The sequence below is a fragment of the Schistocerca cancellata genome, chromosome 9, assembly GCF_023864275.1.
Source record: "Schistocerca cancellata isolate TAMUIC-IGC-003103 chromosome 9, iqSchCanc2.1, whole genome shotgun sequence".
Lineage (NCBI taxonomy): Eukaryota > Metazoa > Arthropoda > Insecta > Orthoptera > Acrididae > Schistocerca > Schistocerca cancellata.
Genome location: NC_064634.1, coordinates 2595104 through 2621442, shown reverse-complemented (window position 1 = coordinate 2621442; position 26339 = coordinate 2595104). Strand labels below are relative to the sequence as shown.

The 26339-nt window shown below is 42.9% G+C and overlaps 1 protein-coding gene across 1 annotated transcript in view; it reads right to left on the bottom strand.

The window, feature by feature from the left end:
* Positions 1–22132: 22132 nt before the first annotated feature.
* Positions 22133–26339, bottom strand: part of LOC126100667 (uncharacterized) — a 210734-nt gene continuing 206527 nt past the window's right edge. Inside the window, exon 12 of the mRNA XM_049911287.1 lies at positions 22133–22457. Coding sequence (XP_049767244.1) covers positions 22148–22457 — 310 coding nt within the window. The 3' untranslated portion in view covers positions 22133–22147. The remainder of the gene's footprint in view (positions 22458–26339) is intronic.

Sequence of the window (26339 nt, the reverse complement as noted above, 5' to 3'; positions counted from 1 at the left end):
TTTTATTATTATTTTTGATTGTCATTTTACTTATTTGTCAATTTTTACATGCCACCAGTTTACATTGCAAGCCCATAAATGTCGCATAATTATACGAATTGTATGATTTTAGTTCATGCCCAGAGAGGGCATACAACGTTTCATTGCACTGTTTTCATTCCTTTAAAGTTTAATTTTTCTGGTACATCATTTTAAGGTTGTACTTTTCGTGTAGAATCGAACCGTAAATGGATCTTTTACCATTAGTTAGCAAAAAAGGTGCGCTACAATTATGAATCCGTACATGTGATTTGCTTAACATGTTACTTGTGGTGGCATTAAAAAATATTTAAAAATTATATTTCTTTACTATTATTTAACTAACCCCGGATATCGATACAGTTCACTACACAGCTCTGAAGTCACATTTTCTTGCTGTTCGAGCCTGTAAGCAAAGGCTTTAGTTCACACTGGACTCTTGCATGCTCTTCAGTAACCTATATTGTTTATTACGTGGCACTAAGGACTAATGTCACCTGTTGCTATATGGCATGTAACTCCATGGTGCTTACGTTTGCACTTAGATTAGTTGTCATCTGCCTTATATTTGTTCCTGATTGTCGTGTTTGCAATTTTTAGCGCAAAAGATGACTATGTAATAGTCGACATTTAGATATAATGTAATAAAACGACAGGTTTCACGATCGACTGCTGTTGTTTTCTACATTCTCTACATTCAACGATCGCTGCGCGCAAGGCGATCATATCGATTCCTAACAAGTTTCTTTGCGTGGCCATCCTCCGCAGAAAACAAGTATATGGGTTCTTGCCTGATTAATACGTTTGTGCATTAGTACTGTTGCTGCAAATAGCGTCAGTATTGTTGATCTAAGACAGTATTAGAAAACGGAACAACGTTTTATTTTACTCAGAAAACAGTACACAACTTCTGCAGTTGAGAGGCTTATCAACCTATTTCAAACGTCTCCACATTTGTTGAACCTGACCACGTTGTAGGTTTTCCAGATAGTCTAGTGACGTTGCTGGTAATCGACAATTCCGTGTTGAAAATAATACCTCCATATCCATTACTAATGCAGATCCAGATCCGCGTGTACCTATTCCAGGTGACGATGCCACTCCTGTACTGTCGGCAGCTTCACGTCGTCAGAGTGCAGTTCCACAGTGTACCCAAATTGAAATACACATTTATGAAGTTTACCTTTATATACAAAGTCCTACTCCATGACACTCGCGGAACAGTGTCAGCTCACTGAGAGATAGGACACAGGTTCGAATCCTCCCTCGGGCATGGGTGTGCGTGTTTGCCCTTAGGATAATTTAGGTCAAGTAGTGTGTAAGCTTAGGGACTGATGACCTTAGCAGTTAAGTCCTATAAGATTTCATTCACATTTGAACATTTTTTGGACGACACAGGTTAAGCCGGGAAGATTCCGATTTTTGGAGTCTTGACCTTGTCCCCCTCGGGTTCTGCAGGGACGCCTGAATGTTCTAGTTTCTAGAAATCAAATCAGATTCTCCGTCATGCGCGATTTCAACATATAATTTCTTCTACTGCCAGCACTGTAAAAGTATCTATACTTTATTTCAGTATCGTATGCCTAACCTAACCAACCAGGACGCAACGTATTACGGAATGCGTTCAAACGGCCTACTTGATGAAGTCAGAGACCTTCAATAAGACGTTGTCACTGAGCTGCATTTGCTCAGCGGTAACCACAATGCTTTCTTCGTTGAGCATGACGTATAGCACAGGTAACAGGTTCTCCAATCAGTTTGTTAGGATTGTAATCAAGCCCGCGATGCCGAAACGGCACTGCATTTTCATTTCGGAAGTTCAGGAGGGGTTACTAACATATTTATAATAAAGTGTCATAAATGATGTGACAGAACTCTGTTTTAATTAAATCAAATTTAGCAACACAAACACCCATACATTATTACTTTAACAGAGGTACCAATTCATAACGAAGAGAGTGCCGAATTCTGTGACTTGAAAGGAGCAAAAATCTGCTAAATCAAATTCATTCTACACGGAAGGATGCGGGCATGAACAACTGAGCGTTAAAATCTGTGTGTATTTACCTAAGAAAGTGTACTGTCTTGTTTACTAACTCTTAAGATCTATGTGTGTTGTAATTATTCAGTAACCATGAATGCGCCTATGTTTTACGTTATGTTTGTTATATTGTCATTTGCTACCAATTATTCACTTCGTTCTAAGCTTTAATGATACATAACAATTACACAGAATTGTCGCATTCCGAACAGTGAGCACATTTCTGGTACTCGAAGCTGGGACGGATTTCATAATTCGCCCCAGCTTCGAGTACCAGAAATGTGGCCACCTTAACTCACGTCAAGTAATGTCCAAACCTGATGTCGTGCACACGCGTTTCTTCACCAGTCATCTACCGATCTGCGTCCATTGCACACGCGAAACCTGTTTCAGTCCATGCGGGAACCAAGGCAGAGGGCACAGTTCACAGTTTACTCACTTGTCTCTCTGCAGTTCACTTTCATGCGGTGTACACATTAGCTTTAATGTTTTATACGCGTCCTCACACACGACTGCCAACCCACGCGTCGAGCCGCCATATCAACGATCGGCGACCCCTCGTAACGGGCAGACGGACGCCACCAGCTTTCAGTAGTGGAAGCAGGCTCTCTGCCAGGAGGGATGTGTGAAAATGCACTGAAACGTTTGTGTTCAGGTAAACGTACTCATAACGTTTGAATACACTGACATTTAGTATTAAAGGTCATCACCTATCCTTGAACGCTTGCATAGGGATAAAAATGCGGCCAATAACGAGACAAATTTCGAAACGCGGTTACTTTTTACACCTGAATTAGAGATTACTGTATTCAAGAGTAAATTTGTCGTCAATAAAAGGGAAGTTGCAGATCGGTATTGTCTTTACCCTTAATGATCAGGGTGCGACGGTCGGCGGAATGGAGACGGGGCTGCAAATCCTACTGCTCGCCGGCTTTCGTCGTCTAACTCGGGGATGACCTCCTACCTAATCTTTCTGCCGCCAAACACGTGCGCTTATGCGTGTGTTAAGTTCATTAACATTCACAAGTTTTTATTTATAACTAAGTACGGTTCACTGGTGATACCTCCCAAAAAATTACGTGCCGGTTTAATTATCACTGTTCTACAAAAAAATCTTTTTTTCTATACTGAAAAAATATGTTGCGATCTTAGTTGTACTTCGCGTGTTGAATTCAAAACTGTTTTTAGTTTTTTTCTATCAGGGATAATTTATGAGTAATCACAATTTTATTTCTCTTTTCTGTTTCTGATACAGTGCAGCAAACATGGGGTGAAATTCGATAAACAAATTCACGTTTTTATGATGTTATACGTTCATCACATTAATGGAGGATGAGGTCTAGCATATAACACAGTAACCTTTGTGTATGCGCTTTGTAGCACTTATTTGACATGAGTAATTACACAAAATTGACAAAAAATGAGCCACTGTATTGTAATGCACATCACTTTTTTCCTCTTGCATTGTGAATCTTTCTTCTCTCGAATGATATTCCAGGAATAATCTGCTAACATAGAAGGTACACACTTTCCTTCATAACGCCTTTCTATGGTACAACTGTCTTTATGGAATCTTTCGCCATGTTCACCCGATACGTCACTACAACTCTATGTGGACTCTCGGATGAGAGTCCATGATATGTACCTTCAAGCATCTTGATATGCTTTGATCATGTCATTCACCATGGCTTTGTACTTAGTAGCTCTTCTTCTTCCGAGGAAGTTTTCTGACACCATCTTGAAACAGTACCATGCTGTCTTTTCTTTGTCACTTAAACGTGCTTTAAAATTTGCATCTTTCTGCAACTCTTTGATTTGTGGGCCCACAAATACACGTTCCTTTATTTTTGCAGCTGAAAGACGGGGGCATGTGGTAGCTAGATATGCAAACCCACTGCCTGTTGGTTCAAATGGCTCTGAGCACTATGGGACTCAACATCTTAGGTCATAAGTCCCCTAGAACTTAGAACTACTTAAACCTAACTAACCTAAGGACATCACACACACCCATGCCCGAGGCAGGATTCGAACCTGCGACCGTAGCAGTCCCGCGGTTCCGGACTGTAGCGCCAGAACCGCTAGACCACCGCGGCCGGCTCTGGCTGTTGGATCCATGGCCTTTACGAATTGTTTCTTTAGGCAAAGTTTGATGTGAAGCGGTGGAAGAAGTATGTCTTCAGGAGCTACCAGACTTTCACGTTGTAAATTTTTTCACCCACTTTCCATCTCTGCCTAGGCCATTTCTTTTTCACGTAGTGAGAATTTCTGTCTCGACTGTCCCACTCGCACTTGGCGTAGCCTTGTTGCATTCCCAGCACCACTGCAATTGCTTTGAAATCTGCAGATATTTTCCATTTTTATTCATAGTATTGTACGAACTCGTTATTCTCTTTGGTCAAGCTGGCTACTGCAACAGAGGGTATTTTATTTCCATTATGGAGTGAAACATTCTTGACACTTGTTTTCCACGCATATGTGAAAAGTCTCCATTCCTGTAAAATATAGGTGAAGTTCAGCACTTTCATTAGGCCAGGATCGCCATTGCAAAAGTCAGTGGTCCGGCAGTTCCAAAATAGGAAATAAAGGCATGTTCTCTGTGCCTGAACACACTGATTTTAGTACTTTCGTGGAGTAGATTATACTCTTGTAATCTTGAACCAAGCATCTGCGTCTTTTGTTTACTTACTCCTAGATCACAAACTAAATCATTTAAATCTGCTTGTATTAACAAATGTGGCGATGACTCACTCTTGCAGTGATATAAAGGATCATCATCTGCGATTTCTTCACTGCTACTACTTCACTGTCACTCCGAATTTCACCTGGTGCTCTTGAAGGTGCTGGAAGGTTGTGAGAGTGCTGCACTGGCATTCTCGCTGAAGGCGTATCTGGCTAAACAATGGACCTCTTCTGTTTTTTGTTTGTAAAACCCTGAATTTTTGTTAGACAGAAATAACAATCATACCGTGGTCCTTGAGCTCTCTCCACACCATGGGCACCGCGAACAATGCCGCATTGTCTTTACGTTTCCAGCACTGAATTAGTTCGCAGTAACATGTAGCAAAACAGAAATTAGGAGCCCATTCTTTATCTTGGTCTCCTACCTCTACTCCAAAGTAATGTTTATATGCTTTCTTTATGGCTGTTGAAATTTTCGTCCTACTTCTGACAAAGGTGAACTTCCCACAGATACAGCAGAAGTTGTCTGGCTTATATCGACATCCACGACGACGTGGCATTTCTGAAAATTTAAAATACCTCTTCAGAAACACACCTGTACTACATTAACACTAGAGAACTAAGTAAACACTGATATGTAAAAACAAGCAGTCAATTTACCGTCAGCACCGGGTTAAATCGATTTAAACACAGGAACTTATAAGTGCAACTGTTATCGGAAATGTGACAGAGACGGCTACTTGTCAACCAAAACACCCACTCGTTAAGATTCACACAAATTACGGCTAACACCACTGTTGTAAACTCGATGCACCTGCCTCTGGGAAGCGTGAGGCTTTACTGCCGAGGCAGCGACCGGCTGTCGCCGTTCGAGTTAGTGAGATGTTTCAGGTGGTCTTAATGTCATAGGTGTGGCGGGGGATAACTGAATGACGTCTGATTCTTCCCACCTGCTGTTGAACAAGAAATTGTCACGTTCCATCACTAATGGATACGGCAACATACCCGTATTTCTCTATAACGTCCCTGTTGAAACGTCACCTTTGGAAAATTATGAATTACTGTGCTGGTTATTTACGTTATTTGATTTTCAAACAGCTGAGCAAAACTGAACGAACTCAGACATTTTTCTCTTTACTTATTCTGATCATCACTAAACTGACACACAATATTTTTAGCGCAACGCAATCTGAATTTTAATAACCCTACAAAAGAGTGGCCCTGACTAACAATAACCTACACCTTTCATGAATCACGTACCTGACAAAAATCTTCGACGCTACTACAATACAGCGGACCGCAATACTGCGAGCTAAATGAAAGATTCTAACTACTGAAGACACTAACTACCGATATGCATAGTTAGCAATGGTTCAAATGGCTCTGAGCACTATGGGACTTAACATCTATGGTCATCAGTCCCCTAGTACTTAGAACTACTTAAACCTAACTAACCTAAGGACAGCACACAACACCCAGCCATCACGAGGCAGAGAAAATCCCTGACCCCCGCCCCACATCCACCACTGCTGGCGGCTCACCTCCAACTGCGCAACGCTGCGCGCTGTTCACATCCAACTGCCCAACACTACAATAGCGAATATTCCAACAATGCCAACCAGCCACAGACTGCACACAGCACAGTCAGTGATTTTCATACAGAGCGCTACGTGGTGTTACCAACATAAAAACCTAAACAGCCTACTTGCACTGTATTTGCCATGAATTGTGTATATACATATATACTCTATATATGTACACATATTACATGAAAGGTAACCCTAGCAACGATATTTTGTTTACATATTTCCCATGGTAAACTGGTTCAGAAGTAAACACTTCAGTATCATAAATAGAACAGTGAATTATTACTCGAGACTCCACTAACGATATTGAACACGCTACAAATATTAATATTAGTTGTCGAATGCTGGAGAACATCGATTGATGTTTAGCAATCGATCGGTTCGCTAAAACAAGGCCTAATCCCAGTGATCTAAAGTTCACTCCACACTAGCGCGTATTCAAAAGTAGACTGGTTTTAAACATACTGAAAAGCGCAGTGGCTCTGTTTGAGAATCAGTCACCTAAACGTGGCGAAACTAGCTAGAGTCTAACCTGACTGTATAAGAAGCTACGACCCGTTCGTGTCCCAAAACACAGTTCGGATTGTTAAAAAATAAACAGAGTCCCACAGCGGCGCTCCATCGGCTAAGTGTGGCAGCACTCGAGTGGCAACAGAGTCCCAAAGCTATAATTCTGCAGCAAAGTTCCGTTTGTTCGCAAAAGCGGTCACCAAAAGACACAAGGCGTGAAAAACACAAGTCCCTACTGTGTTCCACACCGAAAATGTCCCAAGTTCTGATTCGTCGTGTAAAAGTCCCTTCTCCGTTTCCACGCACACACGAAATTCGGCTGAGTTCAACACTTGTGGAACTGCAAAAACTGTCACCAAAGCAACACAGGTCCGCCGTCGGCAGAGGCGCGCTCAACCCTCCTGTTCCCTGGAGCCTCGTGTCAGCTCTGCCACAGTACCCTCGATCCGAAACTCCCCAAGCTACGTCACGTAACTGCTTTCCATTGATCAGCACTTCTTTGCATAATTTGTGATACTGAAGAGTAATCTTCTTACGTAGTTCTGTTTTCACCATTGTATGTGCGCTCAAATTCGCTTCAAAGATATGTTGCTGTTATTGTGGTCTTCAGTCCAGAGATTGGTTTGATGCAGCTCTCCATGCTACTCTAACCTGTGCAAGCTTCTTCATCTCCCAGTATCTACTGTAACCTACATCCTTCTGAATTTGTTTAGTGTATTCATCCCTTCGTCTCCCTCTACGATCTTTACCCTCCACGCTGCCCTCCGATACCAAATTGGTGAACCCTTGATACCTCAGAATAGGCCCTACCAACCGATCTCTTCTTCTAGTCAAGTTGTACCACAAATTTCACTTCTCTCCAGTTCTATTCACTACTTACTCATTAGTTATGTGATCTACCCATCTAATCTTCAGCATTCTTCTGTGGCACCACATTTCGAAAGTTTCTGTTCTCTTCTTGTCTAAACTATTTATCGTCCACGTTTCACTTCCATACATGGCTACACTCCATACAAATACTTTCAGAAACGACTTCCTGACACTTAAATCTATACTAGATGTTAATAAATTTCCCTTCTTCAGAAACGCTTTCCTTGCCATTGCCAGTCTACATTTTATATCCGCTCTACTTCGACCATCATCAGTTATTTTGCTCCCCAAATAGCAAAACTCCTTTACTACTTTAAGTGTCTCATTTCCTAATCTAATTCCCTCAGCATCACCCGAGTTAACTCGACTACATTCCCTTATCCTCGTTTTGCTTTTGTTGATGTTCATCTTATATCCTCCTTTCAAGACACTGTCCATTCCGTTCACCTCCTCTTCCAGGACCTTTGCTGTCTCTGACAGAATTACGATGTCATCGGCGAACCTCAAAGTTTTTATTTCTTCTTCATAGATTTTAATTCCTACCCCGAATTTTTCTTTTGTTTCCTTTACTGCTTCCTCAATATACAGATTTAATAACATCGGGGATAAGCTACAATCCTGTCTCACTCCCTTCCCAACCACTGCTCCTCTTTCATGTCCCTCGACTCTTATAACCGCCATCTGGTTTCTGTACAAATTGTAAATAGCCTTTCGCTCCCCGTATTTTACCCCTGCCACCTTTAGAATTTGAAAGAGAGTATTCCAGTCAACATTGTCAAAAGCTTTCTCTAAGTCTACAAAAATTATACATTCATGATATATATTACACAAATTTGTAGCTGCAGTAGTTTCCCCAGAATTAATGTTTTCATGTTTTGCAATTGTCTTCGCTGAGTGCGAAAATAGTTTTTTATCCATTTGTCCCGCCAAACATTACAGTTCTTTATACTTTCCATACGAATTTGAATCGCTTTTTCCTATGTGCTGATCACAATTTACGATTGTAAGAGGTTAAACAAATGTGTACAATACTATGCAAAAGTTATTAATAAACCAAAACAACATATCATAATAATTACAAATATCGCAAACTAATCTTCTTGAAATGTGCATAACGACACCCGCTATCATACACTGTCTTTCTGCTAGTGCATCTGTCTGGTATTGTTTGTTTTAATTCAGTATTAGCCACAAATTAATAAAATTCGTGTTTTACCAGTGATTTATTAATGCTGCAAATTAGGCAAATAAGTCAGGCGTTACGTTTCGACTAGATCTTTAAAATGAGCAGTCGCTTTTCTCTGCACTTGCATTGGTTATAAAGTTGTAAATTATTCAGTAAAGAGCACATGTCGAAGGTTGTTTTTATTTAAAATCTTTTGATATAAAAGTTCTTGTAAACCGTAGCAGCGTCTACGCTAATTAGTTTCAACTCCCCTTTGATTTGCCATATTTTACTTTGTCGTACCAATTTCTCATGTAATCAATGCACATGTGGATGAAGCATCGTCTTCAAGCCGTGCGCTGGAACAGGGTAAACCCGTGTGACGTCACGTAGCCGCCAGCGCTTAAAGAGCGCGAGCCGCGAGCAAACTTCCCTCTCCAAATCACAACAAATGCCTGTCGTGTCACAAGTAGCCATTATTGAACTTGACAGTTTCTGTGAAAAAGTTGTCGATGCGGAAGGTAACCGGTGTCAGAGTAAATAACAGTTTTGCTCGACAGGAAACGTTAAAACTAGACGCAGCAGGTGCCGACGAAACAGTTAGGAATGTAGTAAATTCACCTACCTTGCAGGTGAAGTGTCCCATGACATACGAAGCAATAAAGCCACACGAATCGGATTAGCACAGGCGAAGAGAGCATTTCTTCTCGACAAAAGGCTGCCGATATTAAGCACAGGCCTTAGTTTGAGAGAGGAGTATCTGAGAACGCGTGTCTGCAATACCGCGTAGCACGCTAGTTAATCGTAAACACTGGAAAAACCAGAGAGGAATGGAATCAAAGCATTAGCGATGTGGTGTAACAGAAGAAATGAGCTCTGCAGAATCGCCGAGAGAAATAAAAAAGATTAAAGACTGGATTAATAAATAATGAATGGCGCGTGTTCAGTTGCAAGGAAATGACGTGGATGAAGTTGAGACGTTGATCGTCACTGGAGTATTTGATACAGCAGCCAGAATGCGAAGTTCGAAGGGATTTGTACTCTTCCAAATGTATGATGCAGTAATGGTTTAACTGGGTTTGGAAACTGTAAACGTGGGCCTGTCTGAGGACTAGAGAGTATGTAGGACGTGGCTACAGGATTTTATCTACATCTACATCTATATCTATATCGACGTGATTACTCTGCTATTCACAGTACAGTGCGTTGCAGAGAGTTCAGTGAACCACCTTCAAGCTGTCAATCTACCGTTCGACTCTCGAACGGCGCTCGGGAAAAACGAGCACTTAAATTTTTCAGTGCGAGCCCTGATTTTTCTTATTTTATCGTGATGATCATTTCTCCCTATGTAGGTGGGTGCCAAAAGAATGTTTTCGCAATCGGAGGAGAAAACTGGTGATTGAAATTTCATGAGAAGGTCCCGTCGCAACGAAAAACGCCTTTGTTTTAATGATTGCCACTCCAATTCACGTATCATGTCTGTGGCACTATCTCTCCTATTGCGCGATAATACAAAACGAGCCCCCCTTCTTTGTACTTTTTCTATGTCAACCGTTAGTCCCACCTGATTCGGATTCCACACCGCACAGCAATACTCCAGAATAGGGCGGACAAGTGTAGTGTAAGCAGTCTCTATAGTAGACCCGTTGCACCTTCTAAGTGTTCTGCACAATGAATCGCAGTCTTTCGTTTGCTCTACCAACAATATTATCTATGTGATCGTTCCAAAAAATGGTTCAAATGGCTCTGAGCACTATGGGACTTAACTGCTGTGGTCATAAGTCCCCTAGAACTTAGAACTACTTAAACCTAACTAACCTAAGGACATCACACATATCCATGCCCGAAGCAGGATTCGAACCTGCGACCGTAGCGGTCGCGCGGTTTCAGACTGTAGCGCCTAGAACCGCTCGGCCACTCCGGCCGGCGAAGGTTCCAACTTATTTGTAATTGTAATCTCTAAGTATTTAGTTGAATTTACAGCCTTCAGATTTGTGTGACTTATCACGTAATCGAAATTTAGCTGATTTCTTTTAGTACTCATGTGAATAACTTCACACTTTGCTTTATTCAGGGTCAATTGACACTTTTCGCACCATACAGATATCTTACGTAAATCATTTTGCAATTCGTTTTGGTCATCTGATGACTTTACAAGACGGCAAATGACAGCATCGCCTGCAAAGAATCTAAGACGGCTACTCAGATTGTCTACAGTGTCCTTAATTTAGACCAGGAACAATAGAGAACCTATAACACTTTCTTGGGGAACGCCGGATATTACTTCTGTTTTACTCGACCACTTTCCGTCTATTACTACGAACTCTAATCTTTCTGACAGGAAATCACGAATCCAGTCGCAGAAGTGAGGCGATATTCCATAGGCACGCAGTTTGGTTAGAAGAAGCTTGTGAGGAACGGTGTCGAAAGCCTTCTGGAAATCTAAAAGTATGGAATCAATTTGCCATCCCCTGTCGATAGCACTTATTACTTATTAGTATAAAGAGCTAGTTGTGTTTCGCAAGAACGATATTTTCTGAATCCGTGCTGACTATGTGTTAATAAATCGTTTTCTTCTAGGTACTTCATAATGTTCGAATACAGTATATGTTCCAAAACCCTATTGCAAATCGACGTTAGTGATACGGGCCTGTAATTCAACGGATTACTCCCACTTCCCTTCCTGGTATTGGTCTGACTTGAGCAGTTTTCCAGTCTTTAGTTACGGATCTTTCTGTGAGCGAACTGTTGCATATAATTGCCAAATATGGAGCTATTGTATCAGCATAATCTGACAGGAACCTGAATGGTATACAATCTGGACCAGAAGCCTTGCCTTTATTAAGTGATTTAAGCTGCTTTGCTACACCGATGACATCTACTTCTATGTTTCTCATCTTGGCAGTTGTTCTTAATTGTAATTCAGGAATATTTACTTCGTCTTCTTTGGTGAAGGAGTTTCGGAAAACCGTGCTTAATAACTCTGCTTTAGTGGCACTGTCATCAGTGACTTCAGCGTTGTTATCGCGCAGTGAAGGTATTGACTGCGTCTTGCCACTGGTGTGCTTTATGTATGACCAGAATCTCTGCGAGATTTGGAGACAGAGTTTCGTTATGGGAATTATCAAAAGCATCTCGCATTGAAGTACGCACTTTATTTCGAACTTCTGCAAAACTTTCCCAGTCTTGGGGATTTTGCGTTCTTTTAAATTTGGCGTGCTTTTTTCGCAGCTTCTGCAACAGCGATCTGACCAATTTTGTGTACCATGGGGCATCAGTGCAATCATTTATTAATTTATGGGGTATATATCTCTCAATTTTTGTCGATACTATCTCTCTGAAAACATTCCACATATTTTCTATGCTTATATGATCAGATCGGAAGGAGTGAAGTCTGTGTCTTACAACGGCGTTAAGAGCATTTTTATCAGCTTTTTTTAAAAATAGATATACTTTGCGTTTCTGTTTGATGGTTGTAGGTGTTACGACATTCAGCATAGCAGCTACTGCCTTGTGTTCACTAATCCCTGTATTCATCACAATACTCACTATTTGTCCAGCATTATTTGTTGCTAAGAAGTCAAGTATGCTTTCGCAACCATTTACGCTTCGAGTGGGCTCATGAACTAATTGTTCAAAATAATTTTCTGAGAAAGCATTCAGTAAAATTTCAGATGACGCTTTTTGCCTGCCGTCAGCTTTAAACATATAACTTTTCCAGCATATCGAAGGTAGATTAAAGTGACCACCTACTATAATAGTATGAGTGGGGTACCTATTTGAAATGAGACTCAAGTTTTCTTTGAACTGTTCAGCAGCTGTATCTTCTGAGACGGGGGTTCGGAAAAACGAGACAATTAATAGTTTAGTCCGATTGTCAGGTATAACCTCTACCCATACTATTTCGCAGGAACTATCTACTACAGTTTCACTACAAGGTAAATTACTTCTGACTGCAATAAATACTCCACCACCAATTGTATTTAATCTATCCTTTCTGAACACTGTTAGATCGTTAGAAAAAAATTCTGCTCAGCTTATTTCCAGCTTTAGCCAACTTTCTGTACCTATAGGTATTTGAGCTTCAGCACTTTCTATTGGGACTTGGAGCTCTGGTTCTTTCCCAAGACAGCTACGACAATTTACAACTACAATACCGATCGTTTCTACAACTAATTTACTGTGTTTGACCTGCCCCCTTTTAGGTGGACGCCCTTTCTGTGGTTCCCTGACACCCTCTCACCTAAAATATCGCCCAGTCCCTTCCACACAGCCCCTGCTATTCATATAGCCGCTTCCTATGTGTAGTGGACTCCTGACCTATTAGGAAGAACCCGGAAACCCACCACCCGATGGCGCAAGTCAAGGAATCTGCAGCCTCACGGTCACAGAACCGGCTGAGCCTCTGATTCAGACTCTTCACTCGGCTCTACACCAAAGGACCACAGTCGGTTCTATCGACGATGCTGGAGATGGTGAGCTCTGCCTTAATCTCGCAAGCAAGACTGGCAGTCTTTACCATTTCCGCTAGCCGCCCAAAACCAGAGAGAATCTCCTCCGATCCAAAGCGACATTCGTCATTGACACCGACATGAGCCACCACCTGCAGTTGGCTGCACCCTGTACTCTTCATGGAATCCAGAAGCATTCTTTCCACATCCAGAATGACTCCCCCCGGAATGCACACGGAGTGCACACTGGCTTCCTCCCCCTCCTTGGCACCCATGTTCCTAAGGTGTCACATTATGCGCCTAATGTTGGAGCTCCCAACTACCATCAGACTCACCCTCTTTGAACGCCCAGACCTTGCGGGCCGAGAAGCTCCCTCTGGAAGAGGGTGGGCAACTGCATCCGGCTCAGAGATAACGTCCGAAACAAGTTCGTCAAACGAAAGGGGGAGGCCCTACGGTTGGCCCCTCAAAGAGGTTTTTGCTGCCTGCCAGACTTCAGAATGATCTCCCACTCGACCACAGGTGAGGGGTCAACGTCAGTGCAGACAGTACCCAGGGCAGCCACAGCAGTGGACCGATCGGGGAACACGTGGAACATGCTCGACGTCTCTCGCATACCCACGACAGAGCCCCCATAGTGATGCCCCTTGGCAGCAGCCTCAAGTTGTGTGATGGAAGCCAACACAGCCTGGAGCTGTGAGCGAAGGGTCGCCAACTCTGCTCACATCTGTACACAGCAATCACAGTCCCTGTCCATTACTTCAGTCGCTCCTGTTTGAAGCTCGTAAAAATATGTAACAAACAGTGTACTCGGATTATTAGCAGCAGGAATTCTAAGTGCTCTCTCACTAACGGTCTAAAGACACTGAGCTATACTAACAAACAAAAGCCTATATGATACGAGGGTTGACAACAATGGCAGTACTGTACACTACACTGTTATTAAAATAAAATCTTGTACCTAGTAAGTACTTGAATACGCAAGAAATTACAAAAATAGTCTAGTAACTACACAGGTAACTGTCGCTCCTGTGGGAAGCTCATAAAAATATATAACGAACGAACGGTGTACTCGCCGTATTAGCAGCAGGAACACAAGGTGCTTTGTCTCTGACGGTCTATCCAACACTGGATCATGTTTGGAAATGGTGTCGGCAACTAGGTATTTACAAGAATCTATCATTTGTACTCTGCTATCCCCATACCCTTGGTAAAGGAAAAAAGGGTTCTGATAGTAGAAAGTAGGTAATGCTGAGGAAAATCGAGCCTTTCGTAGTATGTATACTGGACAGAAACAGAATGATTTGCTAGAAGGAGCGTGCGCGTCAGGGTGATGTAAGACAGGATAATATATAAAGGGAGTTCAAAAAGTTTTGCACAGTCGTCTCTATTTTTTTTGTTATTTTTTGTAGGAGGAGAATGAAATTTTTTGTGAACATACTTGGGACATTTAGCTATAAGTTGGTGTATAAAAGAATTTTCTTTCCTTTACAGCCGTGTGGGGTAGCCGCGCTTACTGAGGCGTCTTGTTACGGTCCGTGCGGCTCCCCCCCTCCCCCCCCCCCCCCCCCCGGCCGGTCGGACGTTCGAGTCCTCTACCTTGGGCCTGGGTGTGCGTGTTGTCCATAGTGTAAGTTAGATTAAGTAGTGTGTAGGCTTAGGGACCGATGACCTCAGTAGTTTTCTCCCATAATACCTTACCACAAATTCCCAAAAAAATTTTTTTTTACAAGTGAGCCATAATGGACCGTGAAGTAGGTGTCAGGTTGCGACAGTGTTCTGTGATGGAGTTCCTCTTCAAGACCGGCGATGACTCTGCCACATCGACTCACAAGAAGTTGCTCCCTGTTTATGGGGAAGACACATTGGATCGCAGTAGTATCCAGCGGTGGTTGCAGAGGTTTAAAGAAGGTGATTTCTCTCTACTGGACAATCCACGATGCGGTAGCCATCGACAGCAGTGAGTGATGTGAATAAGGAGACCATTGAGGAAATCATACAAAATTACAGATGTTTGACGACACGGCAGCTTGCTGAAATGTCTCGTCTGTCATTGGGTAGTGTAGTATCACTGGTACAGTTACTAGGGTACAGAAAAATCTGTGCACGCTGGGTGCCTGTATTATTGACAAGAGAAATGAAAACGATGAGGAAGAATGTGTGCGAGGGTCTCATGAAGACCTTTACTGAAGAGTGGAAACAGTGTTTTGACGGCGTCATTACACAGGATGAAACATGGTTGTTTTTGTCTGAACCTGAGAGGAAAACCCAATCCGTGGAGTGGTGGCATCCAGGTTCCCCTTGGAGGAAGAAACCAAGACTTTGAGGAACAGCAGGACGAAAGGTGATGGCCTCCTTCTTCTGGGATCAGTGAGGTGTCATTTTCATTGACTTTTTGGAACCTGGCTCCACAATTAATTGGGGCCGTTAGTGTTTGTCGTTGGGCAAGCTGCGACGTGCCATCAAGACCCACAGACGACAGCTTCAGGGTCAGCTCATCAGACTACACCATGACAATGCCAAACCCCATACAGCCATTATGACACAGGAGAAAATCAAGAAAATGTGTTGGAAAATTGTTCGTCATCCTCCCTTCAGTCTGGATATGGCTCCGCCTGGTTTTTACCTCTTTGGCCATCTGAAGGCCCACCTGCGCGGTAAAATATTTGATAATGAGAAAGATCTTATTTCCTATGTCAAGCGATGGTGTAAAAGCCAGTCCCCAGAATTTTATCAAAGTGCATTTACGTCATGGAAAGAACGTCGGGCTAGATGCTCCACAGCTGATGGAGGCTTACAATGCATAGCTACATGTTCCAAGAACGTTTACAAAAAATTTCATTCTCCTGCTGCAAAAAATAAAAGAAATTAAAGACGACTGTGCAAAACTTTTTGAATGCCCTTTGTACTCCGTCACAGAGGCAGGAGATTGAAAGATGTTGTGGAAAAGGTGCATGCCCATGATATGGGTGGGTACAGACTATTTTCCGGCAACATTCCATTGGAACTGTTTCGATATATAGGGTGAGGATGGGAGCACATTATGGGCGATGACTGAAAATGTGCGTATTGCTTAATCTTTTAACTTTGCTCACTTGATATCAAGCCTTCAGTTACCTCGTGACCTGTCTATGACGGTTTTTCCAGCCGTTGAAAGATGTTAAGGACATGTAAAGTAATGAGTTCCACAAAGCAGTAATTAATTTTCGATAGTTTCATGTTTATTTATATTGTGTTCCCTGTCCGTTGATCGGGTTTGTTACAAGCAAGAGTCCAAGCACTGGAACCATTTTGGAAAATAACATTAGCAGAAACCAAACCACTAAGTTCAGTGGTGGCAGAGTTATGCATGAATTCAAACTATTCAATGACGAAATGTACACTGGGATGACAAGACTCATGGGACACCTCGTAATGTCGGGTCAGACCTCCTCCTGCCCGACGTGTCCTGGACTCAACTAATTGCTGAAAGTCCCCTGCAGAAACATTGAGCGATGATGGCTTTATAGCCACCCGTAAATGTGGAAGTGTTGCCGGTGAGGGATTTCGTGCACGAACTAACTTCTCGATTATGTCCTACAAATGTTAGATGGGATTCACGTCGGGCGATCTGGGTGTTCAAATCATTCGTTCGGATTGTACAGAATCATGGACAACTGTTAGCTGGTAACGTGGCACATTCTCACCAACAAAAATTCCATCGTTGTTTGGAAACATGTAGTCCATGGCTGCAAATGGTCTCCAAGCCGCCGAACATCACCATTTCCAGTCAATGATAGGTTCAGTTGGACCACAGGAGCCGGCCCAGTCCATTCCACGTAAACACAGCTCGCGCCATTGTGGAGCCACCACCAGCTTCGACAGTGCCTTAGTGACAACTTGGGTCCATGGCTTCATAGGATCTGCGTCAAGCTCGAACGCTACTGTCAGCCCTTAACAACCGAAATCGGGACTCCTATGACGAGGCTGCGGTATTGCAGTCGCCCAGGGTTCCAACCGATATGGTCACGAATCCAGGAGAGGCAGTGTGGGCTATGTCGTACTGTTAGCAAAGGCACTCGCATAGGTCGTCGGTCACCATAGCCCATCAACACCAGTTTTCGTCACACTGTCCTAAAGATACGTTGATTCCTGCGGTTATTTCACGCAGTGTTGCTTGTCTGTTAGCACTGACAACCCTATGCGAACGCTGCTGCTCTTAGTAGCTGGGCGAACACCTTCGGCCACTGACTTGCCTGTGGTGAGAGCTAATGCCTGAAGCATTCTTGGCACGCTCTTATTTCCTCAAGGGTATGTCTGATGCGTGTAGCTCCAACTACTGTTCTGCGTTCAGGGTCTGTTAAGCCCCACGGTGCGGCGGTAATGACGTCGGAAACCTTCTCACATGAATCATCTGAGTTCAAATGACAGCTCCGCCAAAGCACTGCCCTTTTATACCTTGTCTATGCGATACTACACCCATCTGTATATTGCTTATCGCTATCCCAAGACTTTTGTTGCTCTAAGTGGCTCTGAGAACTATGGGATTTAACATCTGAGGTCATCAGTCCCCTAGAACTTAGAACTACTTAAGCCTAACTAACCTAAGGACATCACACACATCCATACCTGAGGCAGGAGTCGAACCTGCGACTGTAGCGGTCGCGCGGTTCCAGACTGTAGCGCCTAGAGCCGCTCGGCCACCCTGGTCGGCATAACTTTCGTCACCTGAGAGTGTGTGTGTGTGTGTGTGTGTGTGTGAGTGTGTGTGTGTGTACACGTTTGGATGGGGATATTCAGACTGTCTACTTGATACTGGCGAACTGCAAAGTACATAACGTTTGCAAAGCTGCATCTTGTTATCAAAGTGACTCATGTCGCCCGACTGTCGTGCTTTCCCCATTGCCTGAGAGTGATATCACCAGTCACTAAATGTTTCAAACACAGAGCTATTACATTCTGAATGTTAACATAAAAGTCAGGAAAATTGAAGTGTTCCACTTTCTCAGGATGGTTTCTATGTACAGGGGCACTCGCAAAGCCCGCCAAGAAGTTTCGAGGAGCAGAATTTTCTAATTTGGATAATTACCAAACAAAAGAGTTACTTTAATGAAAGTGAGCGTTTTGTGATCAGAAAATTTTTTTAAAGTAGTCACTATTTGAGCATGGAACTTTCGAGAATGTAAAAACCTTGAAGACGAATAAGTTTTGAAGTATAAAGTATGTTTGTTGAAAGTAGCAGAAGGAGAATTTTAGAACATGTTTTTGCTCGAGTATCATGTCGTTTTTGGAAACTCAGAATCTACTATGTAGGAATCAACATGCATTCCGGAAACAGCGATCGTGTGAAACCCAACTCGCTTTATTTGTTCATGAGACCCAGAAAATATTAGATACACGCTCCCAGGTAGATGCTATTTTTCTTGGCTTCCGGAAGGCGTTCGATACAGTTCCGCACTGTCGCCTGATAAACAAAGTAAGAGCCTACGGAATATCAGACCAGCTGTGTGGCTGGATTGAAGAGTTTTTAGCAAACAGAACACAGCATGTTGTTATCAACAGAGAGACGTCTACAGACGTTAAAGTAACCTCTGGCGTGCCACAGGGGAGTGTTATGGGACCATTGCTTTTCACAATATATATAAATGACCTAGTAGATAGTGTCGGAAGTTCCATGCGGCTTTTCGCGGATGATGCTGTAGTATACAGAGAAGTTGCAGCATTAGAAAATTGTAGCGAAATGCAGGAAGATCTGCAGCGGATAGGCACTTGGTGCAGGGAGTGGCAACTGACCCTTAATATAGACAAATGTAATGTATTGCGAATACATAGAAAGAAGGATCCTTTATTGTATGATTATATGATAGCGGAACAAACACTGGTAGCAGTTACTTCTGTAAAATATCTGGGAGTATGCGTGCGGAACGATTTGAAGTGGAATGATCATATAAAATTAATTGTTGGTAAGGCGGGTACCAGGTTGAGATTCATTGGGAGAGTCCTTAGAAAATGTAGTCCATCAACAAAGGAGGTGGCTTACAAAACACTCGTTCGACCTATACTTGAGTATTGCTCATCAGTGTGGGATCCGTACCAGATCGGGTTGACGGAGGAGATAGAGAAGATCCAAAGAAGAGCGGCGCGTTTCGTCACAGGGTTATTTGGTAACCGTGATAGCGTTACGGAGATGTTTAACAAACTCAAGTGGCAGACTCTGCAAGAGAGGCGCTCTGCATCGCGGTGTAGCTTGCTCGCCAGGTTTCGAGAGGGTGCGTTTCTGGATGAGGTATCGAATATATTGCTTCCCCCTACTTATACCTCCCGAGGAGATCACGAATGTAAAATTAGAGAGATTAGAGCGCGCACGGAGGCTTTCAGACAGTCGTTCTTCCCGCGAACCATACGCGACTGGAACAGGAAAGGGAGATAATGACAGTGGCACGTAAAGTGCCCTCCGCCACACACCGTCGGGTGGCTTGCGGAGTATAAATGTAGATGTAGATGTAGATGAGAGCTTTCAAAAGAGCTGTGCTGATTTAGGAATAAACAACTATTTTCTCACCGAAAATTTCACTTCCGTGACGTATGGATTTATAGCAAAAGATTAATGTTTCGATAAGCATTAAATGTGCTATTATCATCAGTAATATGAAAACTACCCCGTGAATAATGAATTTTAATTGATTACGCCTGTATAAGAAATTAGCAATTTAGTGTAATATCAATATATATACGAGGGGCGTTTGAAAAGTCCGTGCAAAAATAAAAATACTTGTTTGGGGTAAACCTTTCCTGTTTTTCGACATAGCCTCCTTTTAGACTTATACATTTCGTCCAACGCTGCTCTAATTTGTTGATCCCTTCCGAATAATAGGAATTGTCCAAGTCTGCAAAATAGCTAATTGTTGCTGCAATCACCTCATAGGGGGGATGTGAAACGAGTTGGAATCCTATTTCCATTAATTTTGCGACCACAACTGCAGAGGTGTGTGTCGGTGCATCGTCGTGATGCAAACGGACCTTTTGCGGTCCAATCGCCGGCGTTTTTCTTACAGCTTGGTTTTCAAACGGCCCAATAACGATGAATAATATGTACCTGTAATAGTTTTACCTTCTTCCAGATAGTCGATGGGGAATATCCCTTGCGAATCTCAAAAGACAGTCGCCATAACCTTTCGGCCGAAGGACTGGTCTTCGCCTTTTTGGTGCAGATTCTCCCTTGGTAACCCATTGTTTAGATTGTCGTTTGGTCTCAGGAGTATAGTAATGTATCCATGTTTCATCCACAGTGACGAAACGACGCTTGAAGTCCTGCAGATTCTTCCTGAACAGCTGCAAACCATCCTTGCAACACTTCACACGATTCCGATTTTGGTCAAGCGTGAGCATCTTGCGGATATCTTTCTCATGTCCAAATGTTTATGCAAAATATTATGTACCCGTTCAGTCGAGATTCCGACAGCACTAGCAATCTCAGGCACCTTAACTCTTCTGTCATCCATCTCCATATCATGGATTTTATTAATGGTTTCTGTAGTCGTAACCTCCACAGGGCGTCCAGAACGTTCAGCACCACTTGTGCCCATATGGCCACTCCGAAAATTTTGAAACTATTTATAAACTGTTCTAATCGAAGGTGCAGAGTCACCATAATGTTTATCAAGCTTCTCTTTAGTCTCCTGAGGCGTTTTGCCTTTCATAAAGCAATGTTTAATCACCACATGAAAGTCTTCTTCGACCATTTTCTGACAATTGAAAGGTGACTACACTGAGTCACAGCGCCAGAGATTGCGCCAAAGAGTATTTTTCCGCCGCCTCCACTGGGGCAGTAGTAGTTCTGCGGTTGCCGTGGGCAGTGCTTGTTGAGAGGATGTCGATGGCAGTACTAATTGAGGGTATGTCGTGTGCAGTTGTTCTGTTGGACGAGACAGTAGATGCTGTTTGATTGGGGATGTTGCAATGATCACAGTGTATTTTTCGTCAATATATATGAAGGTAACAAAAAAAATTTATTTCAGATTTCCTAAATAACAATGCCTCTTGGTCACAGGTTCAGTCAACAAAGCATCTGGCATGTGTTCATGTATTAGACTGTAATTCTGGTTTCTATATGCAATTATAGTATTTCAGGTTTTCTTAATTACTTCATTGTAAATGGTGTTTAAAATATCTTGTCGTATTGAGGAAGAACCGTGCCAGATGTGTACATTGAATCACACTGCCACACACAGAACAGTTACACTTGTGCCTTGTTGTTTCGTAGCTTTTATAGTTGCTGGGAACTTAATTAATCAATTGTGTTAACGGAAATTTCCTTTCATTCCTTATTGTTATTTTATGCAGTCAGATTGCGTACTAATACTACTCAGGGCCTACCGGTTACGAGACTTTGTAACCGGACGTACAGCTACTAAAAATTATTGCATTTTAAAATTAAGCCCCCATGCACAATCATTCGAGTTCCTTCATTCACACGAATGCCAACTACAAAGAAATAGACCAATATGGCTGAAACTTGGTGTGTGTTCTTTCCAAAGATGCTACTAACTAAAGATTACCTCGATACGCACTGGTGGTGCAATCTCTCGGATTTTGCGTGGACTTTACAAACGCCCCTCGTACTGTTAACAAAATGAGATAAATGAAGAACAAAATTATACTGTTGTCAAATGTGGTATAAGAGCACCGAAGACACTCCCAGTTTCTTACAAGCTGTTAGATGGATCGTCAGTCTTGTTTTGAATCATTGTTTCGCCCCAAATTTGTAGAAATTCGTTTTATTTCGTCGACTTGGTACTACATATATAAGGTATATACAACAGATAAATAAATACAGCTCAAAACGCCATCATTCTCTCTTGGAGCGTTTGCTACTAGTCCCCTGATCTTTGGATCCACCAACAGTCCCCTTCAGCAGCCGCAGTCCGGCCCTGAACGCCGCCCTGGTGACGAGGAGAGCCAGCAGTGCTGCAGCGAGCAGCGCTGCGACGACATCTAGCAGGAAGTACTGGTACCAGGCGAGGTCCAGCGCCGCGGACCTGAGGTGTGGCGCCCCCTGGTGCCTGACCACGTACTCTGTCCAGTAGACAGCCTCGTCCAGCGGCTCCACCGGGCGGTCGTTGAAGATGCGGGACAGCCGCTGGGCGTTCTGGCGGTACCTGCACGCCGAGAATCAACAAGTACACCAAATACAGACTTTACATCGTACTGTGACCACTGGTATTCCTATACAGGTGACCTACGGTCGATAATCACACTTACTCATTTTCTTAATATTAACAGCAATAGCAGCCCTCAATCGCAAAAAGGGAGTCTTTTGACTTAGGTTTCGGCACTGCTATGAGTGTATTTATAACAAATAAAACTCTCAAATTGGTCTATAACGTAATTACAAAATTACAGGAAAGAAAAATTTCTTAAGTATAAGTACTATCTAGCAGTACAAAAAATGAACAGTACTTACAAGTCACGCATTAAACTAAAAATCAAGCCATAAAGCTTTAGTATCAAAATTTGTAATACAGAATACATAAAAGGCAAGCCACAATCGGCTGCTCAAATACGTCGAGCTATGGTTGCACCAGACTGAGGCACCCACATTAGCAACTGTGGGTAGGTGAACGTTACACCGAGAGTGGCATCTACACTCATGCTCATAAATTAAGGATAACTGCAGAATGTGGTGCCACACAACGTGGAAAACTGGCGCTAACAGCATAGGCACATAGGGAACAGACACGACACAAATCTCTAAGTCCATGGTATTGGTGATAAGTTGAGAAATCCATCCCGAAACACATGTGCTACAAAACGCACACGTACACAGGCCGCACAACAGGTTGGCATACTCTGGATCAGGTGGTCGAGCAGCTGCAGGGGTATAGCCTCCATTCTTGCACCAGTGCCCTTCGGAGCTCCTGAAGTGTCGTAGGGTTTTGAAGATGTGCAGGGATACGTCGAACAAGACCATCCGAGACGTGCTCGATGGGGTTTAGGTCTGGAGAACAAGCGGGCTACTCCATTCGCTTGATGTCTTCTGTTTCAAGGTACTCCTTCACGATGGCAGCTCGGTGGGGCCGTGCGTTATCATCCATCAGGAGGAAGGTGGGACCCACTCCACCCCTGAAAAGGCGGACATACTGGTGCAAAATGACGTCCCGATACACCTGACCTGTTACAGTTCCTCTGTCAAAGACATGCAGGGGTGTACGTGCACCAGTCGTAATCCCACCCCACACCATCAAACCAGGACCTGCATACAGGTCCCTTTCAAGGATATTAAGGGGTTGGTATCTGGTTCCTGATTCATGCCAGATGAAAACCATGCGAGAATCACTGTTCAGACTATACCTGGACTTGTCCGTGAACACAACCTAGGACCTCTGTTCCAGCGACCATGTACTGTGTTCTTGACACCAGGCTTTACGGGCTCTCTGGTGACCAAGGGTCAGTGGAATGCACCTTGCGGGTCTCCAGACGACTAAACCATGTCTGTTCTGTCGTCTGTAGACTGTGTGTCTGGAGACAACTGTTCCAGTGGTTGCGGTAAGGTCCTGAGCAAGGCTACCTGCAGTACTCCATGGCCGTCTGCAGACATTGATGGTGAGATATCCATCTTCTTGTGCTGTCGTACGCTGCGGACGTCCCGTACTGTAGCGGCTGGACACGTTTCTTGTCTGCTAGAATCGTTGCCATAATCTTCAGATCACACTTTGTGGCACACGGAGGGCCCGTGCTACGACCTGCTGTGTTTGACCAGCCTCCAGTCGCCCTAGTATTCTGCCCCACGTAACGTCATCAATATATGTTCTTCTAACCATTTTCAAGACAGAGCCACCATTAGCACATCTGAAAACGTCTGCACATTTACTCGCTGCACCGTACTCTGACATCCACCAACACACCTGTGTGTATGTGGACTGCTTCCAGCGCCACCGTGCGTTGACCGCAGGTCAAATGCACGTCATGGTCATACCCCGAGGTGATTTAAGCCCAGAAACCGCCCACCAGAGCGTTGTTTCACCATGTATCAACATTATCCTTAATTTATGAGCATGAGTGTAGTAGCCGCAAATACAAACAGGCTACTTAGCCTTCAAAATGTAAATAGCCGAATGTTAGACGAACATTATTTTGTACGTGAAGTAAAAGGCAATAATTTTATCTGACAGCAGGAGACACGGTAACAAATTGTCTACATAAGAGCTTATAAATACAGTTTAAAGGCTGAAAACGGCATTTCAGAAATACAAAGGGAGCTGACTATCTCAGCGAGCAGAAAATAATGGTATAACATGAAATGCAGTTAATATAAACTTTTAGAAAACAAAAAAATTATCAGTCCACGTAGATTGAAAAATATTTCGGTATCTGCACGAGGGAAATCAAATATCAAGTAACGGCTTTACACCGTTGAAGAAGCTTTTATTACGTAATTGTAGCTGCTCGTTAAGAATGAGACCATCACTACGAGAAAGATGTTTAGAAAGCTCTAATTCTTCTAGAACGTTCAATCTGCGGCCTTTCTTCTCAGTGTGAAAAGCGTTGATATCGTGAACAGCTTCGGGCGCGTGACCTGTAATCAGAAGGTGGTCGGAAAAAGACGAATTCTGGGAGCCAGTGTCATTTTTTCTTAAAACATGTTCCTTGTATGTGACTGTAAAAGCACGTCCTGTTTGTCCTGTGTACTAAGAAGAGCAAGTGTCGCACAAAATCTTGTAGATTTTCAAACGAGAACAGGTCGATTTTAAATTGTGAAAAAAGTTTTTCTCTGACTATTTTTGGTTGAAAAGGCAACATTACAGGTGTATTTACTACGAAGAAGGCGTTGAATGTGTTAGCAGATGAGCCCCAAGAAAGGAATAGCAAAGAATTTCTTCTTTTCGTTGGACTCCAATCCCAAAGAAAGCAGGTTTTGACAGATGTGAAAATTACCGAACAATCAGTTTAATAAGCCACAGCTGCAAAATACTAACACAAATTCTTTACAGGCGAATGGAAAACCTAGTAGAAGCCGACCTCGGGGAAGATCAGTTTGGATTCCGTAGAAATGTTGGAACACGTGAGGCAATACTGACCTTACGACTTATCTTAGAAAAAAGATTAAGGAAAGACAAACCTGCGTTTCCAGCATTTGTAGACTTAGAGAAAGCTTTTGACAATGTTGACTGGAATACTCTCTTTCAAATTCTAAAGGTGGCAGGGGTAAAATATAGGGAGCGAAAGGCTATTTACAATTTGTACATAAACCAGATGGCAGTTATAAGACTCGAGGGACATGAAAGAGAAGCAGTGGTTGGGAAGGGAGTAAGACAGGGCTGTAGCCTCTCCCCGATGTTTTTCAATCTGTATATTGAGCAAGCAGTAAAGGAAACAAGAGAAAAATTCGGAGTAGGTATTAAAATCCATGGAGAAGAAATAAAAACTTTGAGGTTCGCCGATGACATTGTAATTCTGTCAGAGACAGCAAAGGACTTGGAAGAGCAGTTGAATGGAATGGACAGTGTCTTGAAAGGAGGATTTAAGATGAACATCAACAAAAGCAAAACGAGGATAATGGATTGTAGTCGTATTAAGTCGGGTGATGCTGAGGGAATTAGATTAGGAAATGAGACACTTAAAGTAGTAAAGGAGTTTTATAAATTGGGGAGCAAAATAACTGATGATGGTCGAAGTAGAGAGGATATAAAATATAGATTGGCAATGGCAAGGAAAGCGTTTCTGAAGAAGAGAAATTTGTTAACATCGAGTATAGATTTAAGGGTCAGGAAGTCGTTTCTGAAAGTATTTGTATGGAGTGTAGCCATGTGTGGAAGTGAAACATGGACGATAAATAGTTCGGACAGGAGGAGAATAGAAGCTTTCTAAATGTGGTGCTACAGAAGAATGCTGAAGATTAGATGGGTAGATCACATAACTAATGAGGAGGTATTGAATAGAATTGGGGAGAAGAGGAGTTTGTGGCACAACTTGACGAGAAGAAGGGACCGGTTGGTAGGACATGTTCTGAGGCATCAAGGGATCACCAATTTTAGTATTGG